We start from the raw sequence: 22,551 nt of genomic DNA, 5'->3' as shown, positions 1-22,551 counted from the left end.
TGCCACATCCACTCATTTTTTGAACTCTTCCAGGGACAGGGACTCCACCATTTCCCTGGGGTGGCTGTTCCAATGTTTGACCATTATAAATCTAGTTCAGACTATACTGTGTCTGAGCTCCTTAACTCTAAGCTTGCCTGTGCCTTTATTTGTCCCGAAAATAGCTTAGTCTTGACTAAATCTGTCCTATTTTAATAGTATTTAAAAAGGTAAATGACAATTAAAGTTCGTTACCTTATTGTTCTTTATATTCTTGGCCTGAAAAATGCAAAATCTTTTCTGACTCCCTGTGAATAGCAAAATATTTTCAGTTTTCTTGTGCTAATAGGTATCTGCTTCGGGGAAATTCTATTACAATAATAGATTGTCTTGTAATAAATGAAATTGAAGATACTTCTTAAAAAATAGACAAAAACATATTAAGCATCTGAAGTCTTTATTGAAGAATTTAAACCAGTCATATTCCAAACTGCAAAATAAAAAAAATCAGTAAAATATTATTACACATTGTTCATATATATTTTTTCAGAATCAATGAAATAAATGCTGTCTCTAAATTTAATAAATGCTACCTCACAAGATACACCAGGAACTTCTTTTAAGATTAGTAAGTAGTGCTTTCTAGGGATAAAGTATAATGATGGAATTTTATTTACAATTATTCCATTCTGGAAACAATATTCTTTGATTTTAATTATGATTACAACAATTTTCATACACTGAAAGATACAAAGAACAAATTAGATACAACTTTCAGGCACAGGCAACTGAGGATGATCTGTTAAATCCCTCTAGGTGGTTGTGTAAAGACACCTCAAACATTCTTAGACATAAATCCATTCAAAGATAATAGGAGGAGGATTGTCCCAAAAACATCAAAATTAGAGGCTGATTATACTCAAGTGTCTTGAGTGAGTCTTCTACAGAAGTGCAGTTATTACTTAATTTTGCTACAATAAAGCCTGTTTTGAAAAATTGGTTCTCCCTAAAGACATATACCTTATCCTATATCCTTGTGAATTTATAAATAAGTGCTTACAACTGATCTTTTACAGACTTCTTCTGTAAACACACGAACTCATATAAAAATGACAGCTGAAAAAATTAACTCACCAACTCCAGTAGCTGAGGAAAAAAATTCCATGGTTAGAGATTTTCCTCTAATATTTATGACATAGTTGTTCAAATCTTAAGTGTTTTAAGGAGCATTTTGCAAATCTGAACAATTACAATACTTGAAGGCTGCCAGTATTATTCTAAATTTAGAGTATTTGTGGGATCAAAATATGATCTCCATCTGAAAATAAGTGACATTGGTTTAACTGGAAATGCTGCAGCCAGGGGTGACCTCATGTGTCAAGCTTATTGCTGTCTGTCTCAGCAAAGCCATCATAAAATAAAGGGAGGGATATGGAAGAAGCAGGACGTAATTTATCTGCCTTCCTACCATGGTTTTCATTAAGCAGTGATTCAAGAAGACTTTGCTTGTCCTGTATTTCTCGTCCAAAGACAGCACTGTTATGTTTACAATGGTACAAGGATGTATTTTCAAGAGAACGTTGTCTCAAATACCTCCTGAAGGCCTTTTGAATAACAAGAGCTGACACTTCCTCTTGTTTTCTTTTAAGGGTAGAAGAAATTGGGCTGTAAGAACTTTTAGATGGATTTCCAGCTGTAATCTTTTCTTCCATGTCTAATTCAAGACCCTCTGTATCTCCAGCTTCTCCCAAGACCCTTTTAGTGAAAGCCAGCAGGATATCCAAGCAGTGGATCTTATCTCCACTAACTATGGGGATGTCCATGGCTATGAGCTGGATTTTGTTGGGCTTTGGGATGCGCAAGGGGTCTGCCAGAGCATCTGCAAAGTCTGAGAGAACAGAATAATCTATAAACTGTGTTGCCAGAGGGTCAAACTTTGCCCACGTCTCATAAAACATATCAAAGTCATCCTCACAAAGAGGATCTGTGCTCTCCTCAGTGGCAACATTGAAGTTCTCTAAAATGACAGCTATGTACATATTTACAACAATGAGGAACGATATAATGACATAGCTTACAAAATATAAAATACCAAAGCCCTTATTTACACAATTATTTTTCTCTGTTCCTTTTACATTTAATTGGAGAGCACATTTATCAGATTCCTTTAGCACAGGGGCCAGAAGACTATCCCAGCCAGCTGATGTGGTAATTTGGAAGAGGCAGAGAATGCTGCCACAAAATGTTTGGAAGTTGAAAATGTCATCAATCCCACCATCCTGAGGGAGACAGGCAAAGTTTGCCATGCCCACGATGGCATAAATGAACATAATCAGGAAAAGCAAAAGGCCAATGTTGACTAGGGCAGGAAGGGACATCAGCAGTGCAAAAAGAAGAGTTCGAATCCCTCTGGCTTGGCGAACTATTCTGAGGATTCGGCCGACCCGTGCCAAACGAAGAGTTCTCAAAACCGTTGGGGAGAAGAAAGAGCGGAACACTTCAGAAACTCCAAGACCTTTGAAAGGAGAAGGAAAACAAAATGTTGCCAGGTCAAGTTAGTCAAATTAATGTCTGTTTTGTTATATTCTGTGCTTTAGGTGTTGGCAGTAACACTGATCACATTACACTGGTCTCAATATAATCAATTCTGAAACTGCTCAGATAAAAGCTTAGGTAAAAAAAGAAAAATTGTAATAGCTTTCAATATAAAAGAGGCATCAAGATTTCTGCATAGTTTGGAAGCTGTGCTCTTCCCAGTTTCTCTAATTTGGGGAATGAATTTATGCATTCATTGCTCAAGTACCTAAAAAAATCCTTTAAAATCCATTCAGGTCTTGTGCTGGAAGTTCTGGGACTGTCTCTGAGCCACTGTCTGAGTGCTGCTTCTTCTTTAGGCCAAAGCCTAAATGTGAGACTTTGACTAATGCTTGGCACTCAGATGAGATCAGAGAAGAGCAAGAAGAAATAAAAGGAAAATTGTCTCTCAGTGTTTATCCTCCATAACACCTCATTCTATGACACAGTAGCAATGCAAATGATTACAAACAGAAGACCTAAGAAGTCATAATTTTTCTGGGTTATACAGGATGGCAAAAGGCTACCATGCTTAGGCAAGAAGCAGAGAACTCAGAGCAGTTTCTTTCCCATCCTTTATTATATGATATGACCTAGGCCTGAGTAGGAAGGACAAAATAAATTCTACAAGAAACTAGAGCTGTATATGACCCTTTGCAGAGTCAATGATCAGCCTCTAGTCTTATTTAAATAGTCAAAAAAATACAAGCCAGTTTTAATAATTTTTTCAGTCACAAATATTGGCCCAGGTTTAGTATGGTGTTGAGCAGCCAAATTTTCCTAACCTTTCCAAATCTGCAACTGGACTCTGCCTTCTTAAAGGGAAGTCCTGGAAAATTAAATTAAACCCCATTTTTGATGCAAATGTATTTTTAATCTGAATTTTCTTTTCCTGTGACAACGTGTAAATTGAAAGCATAAAACCGTTAGACAACAGTTTAAGTATGATAACTTTAAAAAGATGTTACTGAATTAAACTAATATTCTGTTAATGCCTTAATAAAAATCATACTTAAAAAAATTCAAAAACTCCATTTACCTTTTAGTACACTGCAAAAATATAAGGGAAAACAAAAATGCATCCTTTTAGAAGGAATCACTTAGCAGATAGTTTGAAATAGTACAATGGATCTGGAATTTGTTTATCAAACATATGTAGGTGGTTACTTCAAAGTAGAATTTGCTTAATAGTAAGATACTTTACCTGACCTAGTGGTTGATACTTACTCACTATTGAAAGGATCACAACACTGAAATCAAACACGTTCCAGCCACTTCCAAAGTAGTAGTGCCTTAAGGCCAGTATTTTTAAGACACATTCTGCAGTGAATACAGCCACAAAAAAATAGTTGATTTTATTAAGAACTTCCTTGGTGCCTTTGTCGTTGTTTTCTGCCATCATAACGATCATATTGAGACAGATGAAAATCACAATGGTGACATCAAAAGCTTTGTGATTTACGATGTCAAACAGCAATCCTAGGAATGCATTCTGTGGAGAGAGAGAAGGAGAACTACTAAATGCCAGTTCTGAGACCCAGCCTGCATTCAAATGTTAATCAGTAATTTGTGCTTAGAAAAGGAATTTAAGATAATATAAATTAACAACAAGCTGCTAGAAGCATTTTTTGGTGATTTCTTTAGACCCTCAAAGAAAACTCACCACATTTTCAGTTTTGTCAGGCATTGTGCAAACACATTGGCTTAGGAAAAAATATGTAGCAGGAAAACATTCAGAGTACATTGTGATTGCTCCTTTAATAGAAATACTTATTGAAGCAGATATTTTAGGATAAGCAATTCTAATTAAAATGTCATAAGCAGGAAAAACTCTGAGTAGTTACTGTGCAAAGACAGGCCTGGAATTCAATTTAAGAAAATGTAAGAAATAAAGCATAAGATTATTTAAAAGCAAATAACAGCCATGGGGCATGTGCTGCTCTCTATTCATTCTAACCTGCAATAATCCAATCTAGTTACAGAAGCAACATCATGCAAATTAAATAACCAAGATCATGTTATGAATATCAAATATTTAATAAGAACTGGTTTTAAAAGTTTGTACATTTGAGTAGGTGATAAATAGGTTGTAAATTCACTTAATTAATACCCTCAAAGATGACTGTGTTGGATAGAATTTTTAAATAAAAGAGAGTAAAATCTAAATACTATATTGACTGAGGAAGATGAGGGGCTCTAATGGAAGGTTTATTTCCCAATTCCTGGCTACTGAGTTTAAATATCATCCTCTTTATATCCTCTGTCATATTCTTCTTAAGGTGGCCTCACCGCTGGTCTTGGGATGGGTTTTTGGGGTTTCTTGGATCCAAGTTTTTTTAGGGCACTATAGTACTTTTTCTGTTCCTCAGTCAAAAACAGATCTTTCCCACCTAAGTAAAGACAAAAAAAAAAATTGTTTTTCAGATGAAGTCAAATTAATACTGACAAATTTATGTTAAAGACAGTAAGTTACAGTTGTCATGAGTGGGACCTAAGAGAGCACAGAGACCAAATGTGTCTTCACCATCTCTCCTTTTCCCCTTGATCTTTGATCTGATCTGAGTTGATCATGAAAGTCAAGTCCAGGCAGTGATCACAAGTCAGTTCCCTCAAGTGTGAGAGACTTTTCAAAGTTTTGCAAATCTAGTTCCTATTTTAAAAATTATGTAAGATTAATTAAGAAGAAGAATATTTTATATTTTTGGGAAAGGCAGAAGCAGAAGTAGATTGCTGGACTAGCAAGTAAATAGAGTATGATGAATAAGAATTTTGGGACCAAGTTCTGTGGGGAGTTCCTGGCAATGAATTTCTTATTATCATCCACACCACCTGTATTACTGAGCAACCACTTGGAACCCAGTAATCAGAAATCACTCATCATAAAAGCATTGAGCGATCAGCACTTTGTACAACAAACACAAAACAATGTTCAGCAGGGCACCTGCAATTGGAATCACTCCAGCTAAACCTCTGAAAACTCTGCTTAACTTCTCTACATGGAATCTCACGGAAAAGCCCAAAGAAGCAGAAAAGAAATGAAAGAGAAAAATAAAAAAATAAAAAAGTCAGTTACAGCATGTGCTAAGAAAAAAAGTGTTACATTCACATAAACTTCTAGCAAATGTTCAAGCTAATCAACTACTTAACCTTTTTATCTATTTGGATTATTGTAACTGGGACTTTGTTATAAAAGGATATTCTTACAGTGAAGTTGGACTGCTGTTCCTCAATCCCTACACATCTTTTCTCTGTCCAAATTCAGAGAACAGAAGAATTTCCTGTGGATTTTATTTCTATTTCTCTCTACCAAAGGCAGTGATGCTTTGACACTTGGTGCATAAATCAGCCTATGGAAACAATAAATTATTCCAGTACAAATTCTGTCTTCCAATGGGAACCTTGAAATTGTAAACCTCCTGTTGGGGTCTGCTTTTCTGGTATTTTTTCAATGAGCAAGATGCTTATTTGTTGTAAGACTTCCAAGTGGATTAATTGACCCAATTTCCCCCGATATTTTGGACACTTTAAACCCATTAATGAGTCAGGACTCAATTGATAAATAAGCTTGGCACAAGGAAGGTGAAGTATTCCAGGCAGAGATGATTATTGCTTTTCTTTGCTGCATTTTCCATTCTAAGGTTTTGCCTTCCGGTTCTTACTGAATAACAAGAACAGGGAATATAACAACTAGGAGGAGAAAAGTGGAAGCAGTCATTGCTTCATAGGCTTTAAGCAGCCTTTAAATTTCTACTCAGCTTCCTCCTGGGGTCATGGCTTGGATCCCAATGACGAATTTTTTTAAAACTTCACTAAATTAATCTGTAGGTTTATTTTGTAGATGAATGACTTTGTAAAGTGTAGCTAGTTTTAGAAGAAATTCTATCGACAAGACCTTTTCAAGGTTCTTTATCAGGAAAGCAGAGGTTACTCCTTCAATGACTGCTTCTTCCATGACTGATTACCCTACTCACATTTGTGAGGTGTTCACTCTCAGCAAAAAGGGGTTTTCTGTTCCCCAAAGCAAATCTTCAAAGCAGAAGAAAATAATTCCACTCTCCTGTAGCAGAGTCTAGGTAACTTTTTGGATTTCTCATTTCTAATGCTACTCAGTGGCAACACTGAAGTTCTCTCCTTCCTCTTTGTCCTCTACTTAGAACAAATTCAGGACTTGGCAGGAAAATAGAATTCACAGGTAAAAACCTTGAGGAAGAGGGGATTCCTGTTTTCAAAACTTGGTTTGAAATGTTATTTTAAATTTATCTAGTCAAACACTTATTTCACAATGTTAGACCTCTAGATGTCAAGCCAGCATTCACTTAATCAAATTGGGATTACAGGACACCATGGGTTAGACCATGTAGTACTTATCTTTTTCCTTTGCTGGTTAAAATTGCTGATAACCACTCCAATGAAAAGGTTCAGCATGAAGAAAGATCCAAAAATAATGAAAACCACAAAGAACACGTACATGCTTAAGTGTGCTTCAAACTGTGGCTGTTGACCAATCTGTTAAAATTAAAAAAAAAAAAAAACAAAAACAAAAAACAAACCAGAAAAAAATATTGATAAAAATGAAATAATCTCAGCTTTAGCATTTCCAATTTATTATAGCATATTTTTTTGTTATCATGAAGGATAAATTATTTCTGCACATTTAAGCCTTTATCTAGATGTATAAGTAGAACTGTCTTGCTCTATCTTGTTACTGTTTGTAGAGATAATGAAAAACAAAGCCAAATCCTGTTCTAGCAATTTTTTTTTAGTAATAAATAAACAGTTCCAATTAGAAGGGATCCTGTGAATGCTCTAATTAGAAAAACAGGATTAAACCTAATGGTGAATTCCCTCCTTTGGGATGCCATCCTAGGCAAGAAACAATTTAAACCAGCCATACAAAGAACAATATTGTTATTTAGCAGCTATTTAACTATAGTCAAGAGTACTGTGATGGAATGAGCAAGAAAAAAGGCAAAGTCAACTAAATATAGAAAAGTTAAAACTCACTGCTAGTATGAGAGTGAGAAACAGGACATGCAAATGGGGAAGAAACAGTGAGGGTGTCAAATGTAGGGAAGAAAACCTCAAATAACTGATAAAGCTGAAGGCTGTTTCAGTTCTACTGCACATGTTTAAGAAGGAAGAGAATTTGCTTCAGAGGCACAGTCATATTCTGTTTCCAAATCAGACTTGTAAAATATTATATATTATCTTGCCCTCTTTTTGTGTGGTATCACTCTATTGAGACCAGTTTCTTTTACCTAAGTTTCAGATATTTGGTACTCCAAGGATTATTGTTTCACTGTGCAGCTGGATAAACTCATCCAGCTGTATCCACTTGTATTTTTGACCTGATGTTGCAAACAAAGCTGAAAAATTTACTGTATAGATAGAAAAGGGAAGAAGGAAAGGGAAAAAACTAAAATTTCATTTCAGCGATATACCTCACGTGAATCCACTGCTGCATACATAATATCCATCCAACCTTTAAAAGTTGCCTGAAAGAAAATGCATTGTTTGTTACAACTAAGAAAAAGAAAAGCTATTGCTAATATAAATGTGTTAATAGTTGTGGAAAAAATAAGAAGTGTGCTGTAAAAAGTATGCATCAATTCTAAGATATGTTTGGAAGTATGATTCACTGGAGTTTATTGCAGAGAAAAAATTATCCTGAAAAGAAAACAAAAGAAAAGTCATGATTCATGTCAAATGCTTTAATGCTAACTACTGTTAAATTGAAATTTTTGTAAAAAGTTTCAGCTCAACTAGCAAATATAACTTAAAAGGAAAAAAACAATTTCTAACAAAACAACAGATGGTTCCATCCTGCAATTTTTATCAATCATAGAACATTCTGAAGGATCCAGGCAAAGAACTTAATCTAGAAAAGATACAGGGATAATGGAAACTTTTTAACAAAGCCTTTCTCTCCTTTGTTGGGTATTAGGGAGCTCAGTGAATTAGCACCCTAACACTTCAGGATTTTTACAACAAAAGAAGACACAGAATTCTAAATAAATTGGTCCATGAGCTTTCTTTCTTCTCCACTATGAATTAGAGAAAACAAGAATAACTTTAAATACAGTAACAGGCAGACTATTTCAGGCTTATTTTGTTAATCAAAATTAAAATGGAAGTGAAATTTAAAACAAAATTGAAAAGCTGTGAAAGAGTTCTTGGTTTTAACATAAGGCTGCATGTGCCCAAGTGTTCTTTAGGAGGAGGTGAGCAGCTCATAGATGAGGAAAATAATTGGGAGCTAAAAAATCTCCAATTTCAGTGAGATAAACAGAACCACACTGGTGTGTCTTGGTTGGGCCGCTCAAACCATTCCTTGAGAAAAACAAAAATGAACATGTTTTTATAGAACTTACCACTTGGAGAAGGGCCAAGTAACCCATGCCAACATTGTCAAAATTTACAGCACTATTTGTCCATGTCCCATTGAAGGAAAGACAATCATTTCTGCCATGAATGTGATCAGTACTTTCTTCTTTGTGTGTGCATTTCCAAAATCTGCTTCCAAGCCATTTGACTCCTAGAACGTTAAAGAGGAGCCAAAAGACAACACAGACGAGCAGAACGTTGAAGATGGAGGGGATGGCTCCAAAGAGTGCATTCACAACAACCTGAATGAAATTAACGAAAATAATTCATTAATTGAATTCAATAGATCACTTTTCCCAAGAAGCTACTGAGTTTTACTTCTTCTGTATCTATTAAAAACTCTCATCCATATGAAAACCCAGACCTCCCCCTATATATTTACCTTTATCCCTTCAAATCTTGACAAAGCTCGTAGAGGCCGCAGTGCTCTAAAAGTCCTGAGAGATTTCAGGCTGGTCCCAGAAGAACAAGGTGAGGAATTTTCAGAAACAGAATTTCGTCCCCAGGAAACAAAGGACAGCTGTGTTCATTGAATTGGAACTGGCATCATTAAATGGCATACAAAATTTTATTTTGTCTATATTAGTAGACAGTCCTGAGATGAAAGTTACAGTATATTTCACCACTAAGTCAAATGAAGAAAATACACATTTAAAGTTGCTATATATATAACAATATAATTTATAATATAATATAATATATTATAATATAATATATAGATAGATATAATTTTACCTCATTCTTTTCTAACATATGAAAAAAATGGAATTAATTCTAATTTGACTTTTTTAAAAACAGTTGATATAATTTTGTTTAATACTAGTATAACAATCAAATTGGTAACTATGATATTGCCATACACTACCAGACCAGAAAGGTTTATTCAGATAAAATACTCTCATTTTCTACATAGTTATTCTCAAAAGTGTATACAGGAATTTATTATTATAACAGAGGATGGGGATGTGGAAACAATTTTTTTTCTAAAAAAATAGATCTGGTTCATTTTTGTTATTTCGAAGAGAGAAATGAAGACATTAAAATAATTTCAATAATTAGGTTTTTTCATTGTTCATGATTTGTCTCTTCCTTCTTATTTGAATTTGCTGCCTCAATGTTCAGCCATTGGATATTTCCATGCTTATCCTCTGTTTTGGACTGCTATTTACATTAGAAAACTGTAACAGCTCAAGCATTCTTTACAAATAGTCATAATATTAGATCTTTCTGTTGAAATTTCTAGTACTTCACAACTTTCAATGCTGACTATCAAAAGCTACTCTGATGTCACAAGTTAGCAGTTTAGACATTCTTATTCTAAAATATTTAACTTCAGAACAGTCCCACTGTGATGTTGACAAGAAAAATGTTTCATTTTTATACAGCAAGATTATAATATTTAACATTTTCTACATTCAGAGCAAATGTATTGAACACTGCACTTACCTCACTCTTGGTAATTCCAGCATTTGTCTTTAGGGCTATACAAAGCAAAAGATACTTCCCTATCTTTAATTCCCTGGTAAATTATTTTTCCAACCATGTTTTTCAACTGTCGTTGCCATCTAAATTTCTTCTCCTTCAAGGAAGGAACTCTTTCTTTTTTTCTCTTTCTAAATGCCAGCATCCCAGATTTGGTTTGGGTTAGAAGGAACTTTTAAAGTCATCTAGTCCCAAACTGTCAATAGCTTCACATTTTCTATTGTCTTAATCAATTTATTTTAATTTTATTTCTGATCCCTAATTGAACTCTCTCTCTACAATTGAAAAGGTTTTTAGAACCATCATGTTCCTCAATGATGGTGATACCGAATAAAATTTCCTTCAGCAACTTCTTGATTATTGCTGACAATTTCCATTTCAAGTCCTAAAACCTCTTTTGGATTGAAGGTTTTTTATGTTTTGGAAACTGTCTTTAAGACTTGTATTAAATCATAATCACAATTTACAGGTAGTTATCTATATAGATAATATCAAAAATTAAAATGTATGACAAGCTGAGTATAATACTTACACACACAATGATGAAGTCAAGCAAACACCAAGAATTTGTGAAATAACTGTGCAGACCAAAAGCTACCCATTTCAGAAGCATCTCCGTAAAAAAGGTGTAGGTAAATATGATATCAGCATAATCTAGGATAATTTTCACTTTTTTCTTTTCCTGCAGGTGAACATCTTCAAATGCCTAGAATTTCAGAATTCAGTTTTAAAACAGGTCAATAATTTTATGAATGGAAGATTATTTTTTAATTGCACAAGAATAAATAGTTTGGCTTATTATAACCATTTCATATTAAATTATCGACAACCACCACTTATTTTTATACTTAAAAGTAAAAAGGTAAATTTTTAAATTACTACAATCTCATTTTCACACTAATTGAAAAATCTCATACTTTCAAGTTTTTATGTTCAACACTTCAAAAAATGTCTAACAAGGGTCAGTTGTGGCTAAAAAAATTTGACTTCCCAATGTAGTTGATAATTTTGAAAAGGTTGATCTAAAACTCTTCACAAAAAAGCCTGAATTGATTACATTAACCTTGCATTATTTTCTCACCAAGCCTTTGGCAATGTCTGTAATTTTCCTTTCATCCACATCTCCCCTGCTTTTCTGAGCATTCTCCCATGATCACCATCTCATTTATTTTGACTACAAGCCATGGACATGTGTGGTGGTCTGGTGCTCATTCATACTCATTCAGAAAATTTCATATCAGTAAACTTTATAAACTTGTAAACTTTGTAAAATTAACATGTCCCTTTCTGAAAGAGATCAAGTGTATCTTAGAAATGGGAAAGTTCTCAAGACTGCAAATCATCTTTGATGACAAGAAATTGTTATTGTTTTGTTATTTTGCACCTGGGTACCAACTAATTTTTTGTTCAACAGGACATTAAAAATAACTCAGGTTCCTTCCTTACTTCACTTTGGTTCCCCATGAACACAAAGGAGCCCTCACTGGAATTCCAGGTGTCTTAGGTTAGAAGATGTGGCTGGTGTGTATTCTATTCCCATCTGTCAGAGGTGTGGGCAGTTCTCTGCTGTTCATGGGGCAGTTTTTTCTTTATCTCTCCCACAGCCAATCCTCCCTGCAGGAGATCTCTGCTGTCCATGGCCACTGAGTGTCCCTGCAGGGCTGAGCCAATCCCAGCATCCCATGGGGAGATGCTCCGCCCAGGGGAGGAGCCAAGCATTCCTCCCTGGATCCAATCTGAGCCTGGCCCAGCCCAGCAGCCTTTGCCCAGTGCATTGCCAGAGGAGCAGCTTCTGCTGCCCTGCATGGCCAGAGGGAGCCCAGGCCCATCTGCAGCAGCCCTGGAGCTGCAGAGGAAAACTCCCCCCTTGTGCAGGATCCCTGCTCCAGCAGAGCCACAGCTGGCACTGCAGGAGGGCTGAGCCCCCATGGGATGGGGCTGTGCCACCCCCTGACACACAGGGGACAGGGACTGCTCTGACCCTGGCAGGGTTGTTTTGTATCACTGCATTTTTATTTTAATTTTCCTATTAAAGAACTGTTATTCCTATTCCCATGTCTTTGCCTGAGAGCCTTTTAATTTCAAAATTATAATAATTCAGAGGGAGTGGGTTTACATTTTCCATTTCAAAGGAGGCTTCCTTAGCAGTCACCTGTCTTTTCAAACCAAGACACCAGGGAGTTCCCCTGGAGGTTTTGAGACTTTTAAAGCAGACAGTTCAAATTTACAGTTCATGGAACAACTACAATGTAATGTACACAGAACTGACTATAATTGGAAATTTTGACATCTGCCACATAGTTCACCTTCAGACTATTTGGTTATGTTCCTTCTGCATTATATAATATTTTATTGAACAAGTTACTCTCAGTAGACAGTGAATATACTTTCAAATAAAATAATTCTTCCCTTATTCTTCAGTAGAAATGGATATGATCAGGGTAGCAATAAAACACTACCTCACCTGCCAATTTACAGCCACCTTCACTTTTGGCTTCTGATCATAATGTTTGGATGATTTTCAATCTACATTTTTTCAGAGTAATTAGTCTGCTTTACAAATTTAGAAGTCCTATTAGTTTTTTCAAGCTATCCCAAGTAATATCAGACTCTGGTTTAGCTTTGTAATTAACACAAAAGTGTGAAGAACTATGTTCAATGAACAACTATGATTCCATATATTTAAATCCATCTATTTAAATATCTTATCCAAGTGAAGGAAAGCACTATAACTTCTAAAGGTTATATTTATTACACTCTTGTCTCTCCCTGGGGAAAGGAATGTCAGAGTAGGAGAAATCAATTCAATACTATTCCTTTACTGACAACAACTAATTCAAAAGTGGAGAAATTAAATGAAATTTACCAGTGCTGCACTGCTCAACACAATCATAAAAACCATAAAATATTCAAACCCACTATGGTTCACGATTCTGTAGCAGGTTTTTCTAAAGTTCCACCAAGTTCTGCCTGGAAACTTGGTGGTATCCACTACACAACATGGGAAACACTCAACACAACCTGAAAAGAGAGAGAACAGCATATTGGTTCAAGGGAAAATGTTGAGATACAGATTTAAAAAGTATAAAACATCTAAAAAAGTCGTTTTACATATTATATGAAGAATATGTTCTTTTATATATGAGGAGATGCTGTTATTGAAATGATCTGAAGCCAAAGAAAAGGTTATTATGCCAAAATAATCTCTTTTAATAAAGCAACACATCCATGGAATACCAGACATCTTTTTGTGTCCTTCTGCAGAAAGGTTTGTGGGCACAAAAGAAGCCTTTGCTTCTATCTAAAAATGTGTTTATTTTCTGCATTTTTTCCCTTTTTTATTTTGAAAAGAAATATTGCCTTACTAGCAGGTCAGTAAATTATTATTTTTACTAATTATTTAACTATATTGCACTGCAGAGACATTGCATCTGGACTCTGTTCACTGCCCTGTGCCAGAAACACTCTTCATTAACCTGTAAAGGCAGCAGGATTAAACCAACAGAGTCCAAGGAGAAGCTCAGGTGATCAAAGGCAGATATCCACACTGGGATGAGCAGACAAACAGTTCCTGATAATCTGGACATACTCCAAAGGGATATTTTTGAACACTGGTTCATTTGGCATTAGTGCAATGTCAAAAAAAAAAAAAAAAGACTCCTACTCTCTACAAAGCAGTCCTTAGGCAGCTGGGAGTTTTTAGTCTGGGAAAACATCTCCAGAAGAACAACTGGATCCACAGTGCTGGCTTCAGAAAAGCTACGAACAGAATGATATTTCTGCAAAGGAGAAGAATTTAAGAATTAAAGAATTTAGGAATTCAAGAAAAGAATTTATTTGCTTTTCATTAATAAGGGTAACAAACCTAAAATAAATGAAAATTATAATCTCCTCTCCCTCTCCAAAAGAAATTTGCAGTGTATAAATTATCTTTATGTTGCTGAACTGCCAAAATAAATTAGAAATAATAGGACAGAAATAGCCAATCCCTACTTTTTGTTTCCATCACTTTATTTTAACAATAAATAATAATAATTTTCTTAGTTTCTTTAAGTTATCTACAGTGGACTTGAAGGAAGGTAAATGTTTAGAAAATATTATGCTACAGTTGTAGAGAAAATTCTGATTTCTTCAAGACAGTTCATCTTTAGAGATACAAATCATGTATCAAAAGGCTTGAAGAGGAGAAGGCCCAACATATTAATACAAAATGATAAAATTTATAATTACCTCTTTTTGATCTTTCTTTGGGTGTGTTACTGTGGAAGCATTTGCCGTTTCAGAGGTCCCAGAACTCTGATTGAAGCTGTTTGAATTCCGCCACTGTTCTCTGTGTCTTAATTTGTCTCCCTGCATGAAATGATGCAAATGATGCAAATCAGTTGATTTTCCACGTATTTTTTTTTCCTGACAGTGATTCTTGAAAGGCAAAATTATTTAACAGAATGTAAAACATCCATGAAGTTTAGACACATATAATCAAAGAATGATTTGGGTGTTTGTTTTGGAAGGGGCCTTAAAGATCATGTAGGTTCAATGAGAAGAGAATCTTTCACTAGCAAGTTTTTCTTTTTACAAATAAATAAATAATTTTCCTAAAATGCTTGTAAAAGATTTATGCTTTCAGTTATAGGCAGAAGATCTAAGTGATCAGAATCAGTCCTCAGTCCTTCTGACCCTACAAATTCCAAGAAATACCAGATTCCACTGCAGCGGGGAATTAATCTGTGACATCAAATGCTTATGGGCAAGACATTTGAAACAGCCACAGATGATTCTAGGGTGATCAGTGATTTTTGCTTCTTTGACATTTTGTCCAAAGAGACTGCACTGATAATGCTTCCTAATATGACCAAAATCATACAAATCCATCCAAAAAAGATCCCTCCAACTCTTACAATTCTTTGATTCTGTGAAAAGAGTTCCTGTATCTTCTGTTCCATATTTGACAAACCTGTGTGGATGTGACAGACACCTGAAATGTCTCCAGTATTCCTAAATGCCTCTGCACAGCTGTCATGGAAGTAAAAATGTCTCACTCACATGCAGAAAGACTTGAGCTTTATCCTGCCCAACACAACAAAATCAAGAGATATAAAGGGGAGTCAAAAGTACCATGGAGGTGAGCAGGTGATTTAAAAAACCCCAAATAATGCCAAGAATTTATTTTTTAAGGTATAGCTTTTGTTTACATTCTCTTTGGATTCCATGCAACTGAGAAGCAACATATAATCAACACAAGAGGCCTGCCTTCCAAAAAATCCAGGTGTAAGGCAAAGGAGACAAAAAGAAAGAATGTCTTGATCAAGCTTTGTTTATCAATTGACAGAAATAAATGGAAACAAAACAGTCAGAAGCAGAATTTTGGCTGTCATTGAGGAGAATGATGAAAAAGTGAATTTTCAACATATCACTGAATAACCAAGACTATTTGGTAGCCCTTTTACTGTAAGAAGAAAGTAAATGTGCAGAGATGACAGAAAGGATAATATTTACTGTTGAGTCTTTGAGATTGTATTTACAGATGCAAGTTGTGGCATTCACATTCTCTGAAAAAAATCCCTTCACCCAGGAGTTTTCTCCTGGGAAGCTGAGAGGCCTCAGAGAAAAGGAAAACAATTCTTATCTCATTTGCTTCTCCTGTGTTGTGCTCATGTGGAATGTGTTTGGAGATTGTTTACCCACAGGTGATTGTTTCATTGGATTCTGCTGTGAGTTGTTTTGATTCTTTGGCCAATCAGGGCTAAGCTGTGTCGGGACTCTGGAAAGAGTCAGGGGTGTTCATTATTATCTTTTTAGCATTGTGTAGGTATCCTTTCTTATTCTTTAGTATAGTTAGTATAGTATTCTTTAATATAATATAGTATTATAAAGCAATAAATGAGCCTTCTGAGAACATGGAGTCAGATTCATCATTCCTTCCTTCCTCAGGGCATTCCCTGCAAATGCAATAGCAAGTCACAATAATTTTTCAAATATCAGTATTCCTTACCTGTTTCCTGTATTCTACAGCTGTGTGCAAAATGTGCCCATCATCACCTTCCTTGAGGTAAGCCTCTGCTGCTGTAATGGGAACACAGGTACTGGGGCTGGTCAGAATTTCTTCATATTTCCTTGCTAGTGAGGAACTCTCTTCCATATGGCCACACTCTATATCAAAGGAGCTGTTGTCTATGTATTTCCTGACATCTGTCATGGGACAATTAGTAACCTCTATGCCCTTCCCAGAAACTTCTGCCAAAGTCTTCTTTTTGTCTGCTCTTCTGAGGCTTCCCCTCATTCTCTTGCAGCAGTGATCCCAAATTCTGTCTTTCACAGCCTTCAGGCTCTTGTGAATCTGTGCAATGGCAATCTGGTATTTAGTCCCTTCTCCAGGCTCCTCTTGTCCCTCTGGGCCATCAATGTTGAATGAACTCAGCAGCAAAGCAATGAACAGGTTGAGCACCTTAAAATAAAGTTGGAGATGCTATTGCTAACAGAAGAGACACTTCAGACTTGCTTTCATTAACCCTTTATAAATAATGAAATTATTTACTATTACTCTAGAATATTGTAATAGCATGATATGGCTCCTTCTGGAAGGAATGGCAGCAGAATAAAAGGAGGGAAGTGAGAGTTTGTGTATATCAAATATATTTTCACATGCTTTGATGTCCATATTGTAGGAGGAGGCAGTTGTAGAAAAACAGCATGCAAAGATGAATTTTAATTACATCACCATCAAAAAGGATCTGATATAGACCAACAAACCAAGCAGATGAAAAAGATTTTGTCTGCCAGCAAATTTACAATTCATCTAGTAAAAACCCAAAAATCTGGTTTCTGTAAACTTTTGATAACATAGGGGCAATGTGTTAAGCATTGAAAGAACTTAAAGAACTCAGAACTCATCAAAAGAACTCAGTTTGGTGATTTGGTCCCATCAACACAAAAGATGAAGACATCTGACACCAAATTATGATAAGCTCTGCACTCCTATACTCTGACTAGAAGGAATAATTTTATTTTGCTTCTATGTCTTGTGTGAGAAAGAGAACGAAAGGGGAAAAGGGAAAAAAGGAGACAGAACAAAACCATATGTCAAATGACACCCAGAAAAGAGAATAAAGTGAATACTTTTCAAAGAGTTAAGTTTTCCTCCAAAGAAAAAAGTAACTGGATGCATTCAGTAGGGACTGAAAATGGACTTGAAACTCACCACCAGGTTTCCTAGCACCAGGACGAGCAAGAAAATGGTGACACATTTCCTTTTTCCAGCCACTTCCATGCATTCCCACATCGTTTCAATCCATTCTCCACATAATATTCGGAATATAATGAGGATTGAATGACTAAAATCTATCATATGCCAGCGTAATTTGCCACTGGAGCTTATTTTACAGGCATTTTTGCCATAATCACCACCCAAAATCTGCATTCCTACTACAGCAAAAATAAATACAGTGATTGCCAAAACCAGAGTGAGGTTACTCAGTGCACCAAATGAGTGTAGAATTATTTTCATAAGAGTGTTCAAGGCTGGCCAGGACTTTGCCAATTTGAAGATCCTGAGCTGTAAATAAAACACAGGGGGAAAAAAAAGTTAAAACGGCCCAGATAGCACAGCACACAAGAAAGCCAGACCCCACATTTACCATGATGTCTTTACTGCAGTAATATCACTATTTTTTCCCCAAAGAAAGCCTTTTAATTGTTTTGATGCAATTAAAATCACTCCAGTTAAAAGCTCATGTTGTTTTACCAATAAAGAAACAGATTTAACATATTCATCAGTAAAATAATATGAGGGTATTTCGCTATATAACACATGTACTTTTAAAAAAATAATTTTTTAAAAATAAATAATTACCAGCCTGAAAGGTGACAGATTTGTTCCAAAGCTTGCTAGGCCAATTAAAACGACCAAGCTATCAAAAACATTCCACTTTTCCTGGAAATAGTAGTAAGGATCTAGAGCAATGATTTTCAAGATCATTTCTGCAGTAAAAATCAGGGTGAAGACCTGGGAAGACAAAAATGAAATTCAGAAAAAAAGTCACTGAACAAGGCTGTCTCCTCATGGGAGTGTCCCAGTATGAATACAGGGTTATAACTCAATTTTTAATCTAATATAGACTTAACTTACCTTGTCACTCAGAGAAATCAGTTGTTGGTATTCGTCTTTCATGCCAGGGTACTCCATGGCCAGGAACAAGGTATTCAAGATAATGGAAACCACAATCAAGAGATCAACAAATGGATTCAAAATTACCAATTTCATCTTCTCTTTGACTGCTCTCCAGAATGGACAACAATTCCAAATCAGATACTTTTGAGGGAAATTTTTCCAAAATGTAGGACAGTTCAGTTTTGACTCTGTCAGACAAAGAGGGAAAGTGACACGTGAATAATCATTTGTAGAATATCACAGAATGAAGAATGGGATGATAATTCATTAAAAGGATTGAAAAGTCAATCTCACATGAGCAGAATGGCATCATTGAAAAAATTGTTTAGCTCATTCTGCACAAACTAATCACAGACTAATAAAGGTCAGGCAAAATTTACCCTTGATAATTGCGAGTTACAGGAGATATGAGAATATTTATTTTACTGAAATTTACATTTGGCAGCACAATTTCCCCTAGTGGCTTTGAAAAGAACGGTGTTTGTGACAGTTTGATCTCTCAGGTCAAGTTACACCATCACCACAGGAAAAACAGGAAAGAATGACCTACTTGAATTATCTGTAAGAATTGTGGCTGCACTCATTAACCTCTGTCTTCGGACAGGATCATTGATAGCATCCATTGAGACCTCATAGTCCAGCAGGATCTGCCTCTTTGGTCAGAAAGACAGCAGAGGATAATAGAACAGGGGACCATGAAGATATAATAATTACAATACAAATATTGCAATACTTGCAATACAAAAATTACATCCAGCATGAGATAAGTATGCCTTTTCAAATATACATTATAGCAAAGCTTTTACTTGCTGAAAGAACATAAAACAAAAAAAAACAAAACACTTGTCTCTTCTTTTGGAGACAAAGAACATGTCATCACAAGCAGTACAATATTTCAAGAATTTTTTTCTTTCTGAAGATATTTAATTAGCAGTTATATTTCCATTATAAAAGAATGTCAGAAACTTTAACAGGGGGCAAGGGAAGATAATCAATCTGTCTTTTCCAGTGAATGATAAAAACAACAGACAAAAAGAACACTGACCATCAGTTTGAATAAACTATTGGCTATTTAACTATGAACTACTGATTATTAATAAATAATCATGTATTAATATGAAAAATAGTCACTTAGTTAATACAAATTATTGGGATTTTTAGCCCTATTAAGCCTATCAAGATCTAACTTTGAACTGCATTTGAACTCAAGATCTAATATTGAACTGCCTAAAACCAGGAATGTGACTACTTTTGTTTTCATTACAACTACCAGATGACAAGGAACCTGACAGCCTGGGAGTGGACAGACTGACCACATCACAATGCACTGTATTTTAGTATTCCCTCTCAGCAAAACTGGATTTGCATAATTTTCTTTTTTGGGAAGGATAAATGAATAAAAATACATCATAATGTTACCTCAAACTCTTATGATATTATGATTTTTATTAACTTACTCTGTAAAACTGTTATTCAAGGAATGAAACTGATATCCTTGGCCTTAAAAGATCAATAACAATTATTTCTTTTTTCACTCTGATATTTTAATGAAAATCTAAGCAAAACTTAGCTGATAGAGCTGCCAGAGAACAAACCTCTAAAATGAATTTATAGTACAGTGCTAAAATGCTCATTTTCTCCTCTTTTGTTCTGAATCCAAGAGGCTCCAAAGACTCTTGTAATCATGGCCCATGCAAGTCACCCTTCATCCTTTTCTCTAAGATTTGGTGTCCCAGAAAACAGAAACCCAGAATAATTTGTGTGCCACCCTGACTAAAGTTCTCAGTCTTCTTGTTGAAATCCACAGGTGTTAAGGAACCTTCAGAGCTGTGGTTTTGGAAAGGACAAGGAGATTCACTCACACTGAACTGGTTACTGCTGCTCATTGATCTTTAGCTGAAGGAAGTAACTGGGCATGAGAAGTCCTCTGACAAATTGGGATTTAAAATAGGGATGTGCACTAGAGAAATAATGTTTATAAACTCATTCTGTCCTACCAAAAAGCTTCTACCCAATGTGCTTCTCTCTTTGACTTAGCACCTTTAGCCTCTTTTTGTGATGGAAGTAGAGAAGACATTGTTTGAGGAGTCCTCAAACAGCAGAGCTTGTATTACCAGTAGTTGTCATAACATGGAATAAATTATTCTTATTTGACTAAAGGTAAAAATCTGCATTGGAGGAGCTCACACTGCTTGGATCACGCTTTAAGTTTTCCTAGAGATCTTTAGAACTTTGTCATTCCCTGGACACAGAGAGGGGAAAGGACCTTGGAAAGGTCTGAAGATGTTATTTCTGAGATATAAAAATCCAAATTACATTTGGCATCCATCTGTGCAGACTTTGTAGCCTTGCCAGAAGTAAGGTCTAGCAAATAATCCACATTTATCTCCTGTCTCATACATCTCCTGCAGCACAGTCACAGACTTAGAAGAATAAAGTTAAATAGAAATAAACAGCCATAAAAATGATTTTTATACTTACAGAAGATATGACACCTATTATGAATTTTTTTTTTTTTCTGAATAGGTACAATAAACACTACCATGGGCTGTGACACAGCATTTCCTTTAAGTGCAGCAGAACCAAACCAGGTCACAAAATTGAATTATATTCTTAACACAGCAGGGGAAACATTATTGACACTACAAGAAGCAAATGCTTCACTAAAGGAGTTGACAGGTGGTTGCCAAGTGGGTGATTTGGATTCGTTCAGCTCAAATATAGAATTTATTATAGCTGGGATTATAGAATTTAGAAGAAATTCTGAACATGATGACTGACATGATTCTGAACAAAGTCAGAATGAGACTTTAATCAATTTTAGCTAGGACTATATGCCTGAGAAAGACTCCCCTTCAAGGATACTTTTCAAACAGATGAAAGTTGGAACATGATTTCTCTTAGCTCTGCTATTGGAAAATTTTCATTTTCAGTAAGATGGGTGGAACACTTCTGATGCTCTCTCAGAAGCAAAAGAGAATCTGTCACAGGATGAAACCAGTATAAGGGTATTAGAAGCTTTCTTTTTAGATATTGTTGAAAATAATTAAGATGGATAATTGCCTGAGAATTATTTTGAAAGATTCAGCTCAAGATTAAAATATCTAAATATAGGTATCTAAATGAAGATGTTGACAAAGAGCCAGAGAAAGAATCAAGCTGGGATGGTCTTCTAGAAGATACAGTATTTTGTCAGTGGCAAAGGTACTGTGGAAAAAAAATCTCCAAAATTAAGCAAAGAAAGAATAATGAGTCTTATTAGAAGTTTCTTAATGGACTTAAAAATGAGTGGTCAGCAGAGGAGCCAGGAATCACTGCTGTAAACAAGATGTGAAGCAATATGTGTGGGATTCAGCCTAATGTTTTAGATATCCATGCTTAATTTATCCATGTGTGCAATGCATTTAAAATCCCAGTATATGGGACACAAGTTTCTGATAAGTTTGATTCACATAAATAAATGTTTCTGAAGACATTTGAGATGGACTATTGAGACATTTGGTAGCTGAGGCATCCACAGCAGCAGACATGGCACATAACATCTGTGCCCTTCCACAGAGGAGGTGAAAGCCAAGTAAGACACTAGAAAAGCTCTAATGTCACTAGGTATCAATTTGTGACCTGAAAAATTAAATCTCCACTTGACTCTGGGAGTTTAGAACCTAAAACACACGGAGAAACCTTAAAAACCCCAAAAATTCACAATCTAGTTGCATAAATGTAGATATTTAGCAACATTTAGGATGCTGTAAGGTTTATGAGATACCAACAAAGTGCTGGAAGATGTGCCACAGATATTAAAGATATCTAGAATATCCACCACATGCAAGAGCATCTACACTGGCACCAGATGCCTAAAGTCAGCAAGTGAATCCCATCCCAAAGATCAGAAATCTTCATACTGAACTAAACCCTACCCCAAATATTTCGATCAGAGAATTAGCTGTCTGTAGAAAGGAATAATA

The 22,551-nt window shown here is 35.5% G+C and overlaps 1 protein-coding gene across 1 annotated transcript in view; it reads right to left on the bottom strand.

Annotated features, from left to right (window-relative positions):
* Positions 1-556: 556 nt before the first annotated feature.
* The window catches only part of LOC129127965 (sodium channel protein type 5 subunit alpha-like), a 38,428-nt gene continuing 16,433 nt past the window's right edge, over positions 557-22,551 (bottom strand). Inside the window, exons 12-26 of the mRNA XM_077190497.1 lie at positions 19,137-19,239; positions 18,545-18,774; positions 18,269-18,421; positions 17,618-17,971; positions 16,412-16,864; positions 14,084-14,198; positions 13,286-13,440; positions 10,952-11,125; positions 9,320-9,457; positions 8,925-9,179; positions 7,995-8,048; positions 6,918-7,059; positions 4,843-4,943; positions 3,781-4,045; positions 557-2,494 (exon numbers count right to left, since the gene is read on the bottom strand). Of these exons, the coding sequence (XP_077046612.1) occupies positions 1,350-2,494; positions 3,781-4,045; positions 4,843-4,943; positions 6,918-7,059; positions 7,995-8,048; positions 8,925-9,179; positions 9,320-9,457; positions 10,952-11,125; positions 13,286-13,440; positions 14,084-14,198; positions 16,412-16,864; positions 17,618-17,971; positions 18,269-18,421; positions 18,545-18,774; positions 19,137-19,239 (3,837 nt within the window). The 3' untranslated portion in view covers positions 557-1,349. The remainder of the gene's footprint in view (positions 2,495-3,780; positions 4,046-4,842; positions 4,944-6,917; positions 7,060-7,994; positions 8,049-8,924; positions 9,180-9,319; positions 9,458-10,951; positions 11,126-13,285; positions 13,441-14,083; positions 14,199-16,411; positions 16,865-17,617; positions 17,972-18,268; positions 18,422-18,544; positions 18,775-19,136; positions 19,240-22,551) is intronic.

The sequence above is a fragment of the Agelaius phoeniceus genome, chromosome 1 (assembly GCF_051311805.1).
Source record: "Agelaius phoeniceus isolate bAgePho1 chromosome 1, bAgePho1.hap1, whole genome shotgun sequence".
NCBI lineage: Eukaryota > Metazoa > Chordata > Aves > Passeriformes > Icteridae > Agelaius > Agelaius phoeniceus.
This window is presented reverse-complemented; position numbering and strand designations above follow the sequence as displayed.